General features: G+C 56.1%; 1 protein-coding gene across 3 annotated transcripts in view; it reads left to right on the top strand.

Annotated features, from left to right (window-relative positions):
* Nucleotides 1-3,236, top strand: part of Cep250 (centrosomal protein 250) — a 47,174-nt gene that overhangs the window by 36,985 nt on the left and 6,953 nt on the right. For all 3 annotated transcript variants that reach the window (XM_026787124.1, XM_005363063.3, XM_026787125.1), the window contains one exon: nt 85-2,685. In XM_026787124.1, the coding sequence (XP_026642925.1) occupies nt 85-2,685 (2,601 nt within the window). The remainder of the gene's footprint in view (nt 1-84; nt 2,686-3,236) is intronic.

The raw sequence follows: 3,236 nt of genomic DNA, 5'->3' as shown, positions 1-3,236 counted from the left end.
TTAATAAATAAATTAATTTAAAAAAAAAGACCAAAATAAAAAGGAAATCATCTTGTCTTAAAGCATTTTGTCTCTTGTTTCCAGAATGAGCGAGAGTTGCTTCAGGCATCCAAGGAGAAGCTGACTGCACAGGTTGAACATCTGCAAACATGTGTCGCAGAAGCCCGGGCTCAGGCAAGTGCAGCCGGTGTCCTGGAAGAAGATCTGCGAACGGCTCGCTCAGCACTGAAACTGAAAAACGAGGAGGTCGAGAGTGAGCGGGAGAGAGTCCAGGCTTTGCAAGAGCAGGGCGAGCTAAAAGTGGCCCAGGGGAAGGCTTTGCAGGAGAATCTAGCCCTGCTGGCCCAGACCCTGTCTAACAGAGAACGGGAGGTGGAGACGTTGCAGGCTGAGATCCAGGACCTGGAGAAGCAGCGGGAAATGCAGAAGGCGGCTCTGGAGCTGCTCTCCCTGGACCTGAAGCAGCGAAGTCAAGAGGTAGACCTGCAACAAGAACAGATTCAGGAGCTGGAGAAGTGCAGGTCTGTGTTAGAGCACCTGCCCATGGCTGTCCAGGAGCGGGAGCAGAAGCTGTGCCTGCAGCGGGACCAGATCAGAGAACTGGAGAAAGACCGGGAGACCCAGAGGGGTGTCTTGGAACATCATCTCCTAGAACTGGAGAAGAAGGCTCAAGTGATTGAATCCCAGAGGGGGCAGATCCAGGATCTGAAAAAGCAGCTGGTGACACTGGAATGCCTGGCCCTGGAACTGGAGGAAAGCCACCACAAAGTGGAGGGCCAGCAGCAAGTGATTGCGGAGCTGGAGGACCAGAGGGAAATGCAGAGGGTGGCTCTAACCCACCTTACCTTGGACCTGGAAGAAAAGAGCCAGGAGCTGCAGGCACAAAGCACCAAGCTCCATGATCTGGAGAACCACGGCACCCATCTGGCAAGAGAGCTGCAGGAGAGGGACCAGGAGGTGAAGGCTCAGCGCCAGCAGATTAAGGAACTGCAGAAACAAAAAGAGCAACTGACTCAAGATCTAGAGAGGAAGGGCCAGGAGCTGATGCTACAGAAGGAGAGGATCCAGGTTCTGGAAGATCAGAGGACGCTGCAGACCAAGATCTTGGAGGAGGACCTGGAACAGATCAAGCATTCCTTGAGAGAGCGAGGGCAGGAGCTGGCCTCCCAGCGGCAGCTGATGCACGAGCGGGCAGACGATGGGAAGAGCCCTAGTAAAGCCCAGCGTGGGAGCCTGGAGCACTTGAAGCTGATTCTGCGTGATAAGGAGAAGGAGGTTGAGTGCCAGCACGAGCGCATCCAGGAACTGCAGGAACACACCGGCCAGCTGGAGCAGCAGCTCCAAGGCCTGCACAGGAAGATGGGCGAGACTAGCCTGCTCCTGACCCACCGAGAACAGGAGATAGCGAGCCTGCAGCGGCACCTCCAGGAAGCCAAGGACCAAGGGGAGCTGAAAGAGCAGGCACTTCATGGTCAGCTGGAGGAGGCCCAGAGAGCTCTGACCCAGAAGGACCAAGAACTGGAGGCCCTTCGGCAAGAACAGCAGCAGACCCGGGATCAGGAGGAAAGCATAAAGCAAAGGGCAAGTGCTCTGCAGGCGTCGCTGGAACAGGCCCAAGTGACACTGAAGGAGCGCCAGGGGGAGCTCGACGATCACAGGGAACAGGTGCAAAGGCTCCAGGAAGAGCTGGCAGCGGAGGGACGGCAGGTGCGGGCCCTGGAGGAGGTGCTGGGAGACCTAAGGGCTGAGTCTCTGGAGCACGAGAAAGCTGTGCTGGTCCTTCAACAGCGGTGTGCTGAACAGGCACAGGAGCATGAGGCCGAAGCCAGGACCCTGCAGGACAGCTGGCTGCAGGCCCAGGCCACACTTACAGAACAAGAACAAGAGCTAGCAGCTCTGCGAGCAGAAAATCAGTATTCCCGTCATCAGGAGGAGGCTGCCTGGGGCCAGGCAGAAGCTCTGCAAGAGGCCCTCAGCAAGACCCAGGCTGCCCTGCAGGACAAAGAGCAGAGTCTCCTTGAGCAGGCTGAATTGAGCTGCACTCTGGAGGCCAGCACTACCACCTTGCAAGCTACCCTGGACACCTGCCAGGCACGTGCCCAGCAGCTGGAGGAGGCCCTGAGGAAACGAGAAGGTGAGATCCAGGCCCAGGCTCTCCAACACCAAGAGGTTATGCAGCAGCTCAAACAGGCCCTTTCCCAGAAGGAAGAAGAGCTGAGGCAGCAGGAGGAGCAGGGGCGGCTGCTGGAAAAGGCTCTGGCCCAGAGAAGTCAAGAAAATGGGATCCAAGAGAAGCAAGGTCTGGAACGAGAGAGAGAAGAGGAGGCAGGGGACATTGTGGAAAGTCTAAGGGAACTACAGCTAACTCTAGCCCAAAAGGAAGAAGAAATTTTGATGCTGAGGGAGGCCCAGCAAAGACAGAGTCTGGACACTTCTTCCCCAAGCCTCAGAGCCTTCCCAGCAGAGAAGCCAGCTTCACAATCGCCCCCAACGCAACAGGAGCTGGAGAGGCTGCAGAATGCCCTGAGGCAGACAGAAGCCAGGGAGATCGAATGGAGGGAGAAGGCTCAGAACTTGGCACTGTCCCTGGCCCAGAGCAAGGCCAGCATCAGCAGTCTGCAGGAGATAGCCATGTTCCTACAAGCCTCTGTCCTAGAGAGGGAGTCAGAACAGCAACGGCTACAGGTGAGTCACTGTGTGGAGAGACAGGCAGGGGGCAGAGTCCATTAGCTGAGAGCAAGGGCTTGCTTGCCTGTGGTACCTCAGACTGAGAGAACTAGGTGGTGAGCCCTTCTATACCTCAGCTGGCAGAGCAGATGAGCAACTGTAATTAGTGAAGACCATGCCGGATAGAGGAATTTCAGTGTGCTCTGAGCGTGCTTCAGGGACACCCTGGCTTCCCAAGGGTGGCACCAAATGGCTTTCTGGTAAAAGTGGTGTTTAAGGTTAAGTTGGAAGGAACTGGAAGGGAACTAGCCAGGAACAGTGCAGGAGCAGCCCACGAAGATGAAGAGAAGCGGGATTGAGGACGGTGAACTCGGTTTGAAAGTAGAGCGAGGCACCGAGGGGACACAGGGACATTGGAGCAGGCAGCTCAGTGAAGGGCCTATAGGTCAGAGTGAGATGAGCGCCTGCAGAGTGTGGAGCTGGGCCTGTGATAGGAAGGGGTGAACTTGAAAGTAGGTGGTTGATTACAGACAGTGCTTCTCAACCTGTGGGTCCAGACCCCTTTGAGA

Source organism: Microtus ochrogaster, linkage group LG8, assembly GCF_000317375.1.
Source record: "Microtus ochrogaster isolate Prairie Vole_2 linkage group LG8, MicOch1.0, whole genome shotgun sequence".
Classification (NCBI taxonomy): Eukaryota; Metazoa; Chordata; class Mammalia; order Rodentia; family Cricetidae; genus Microtus; species Microtus ochrogaster.
The sequence above is the reverse complement of the archived record's forward strand: the minus strand, read 5'-3'. Positions and strand labels throughout refer to the sequence as shown.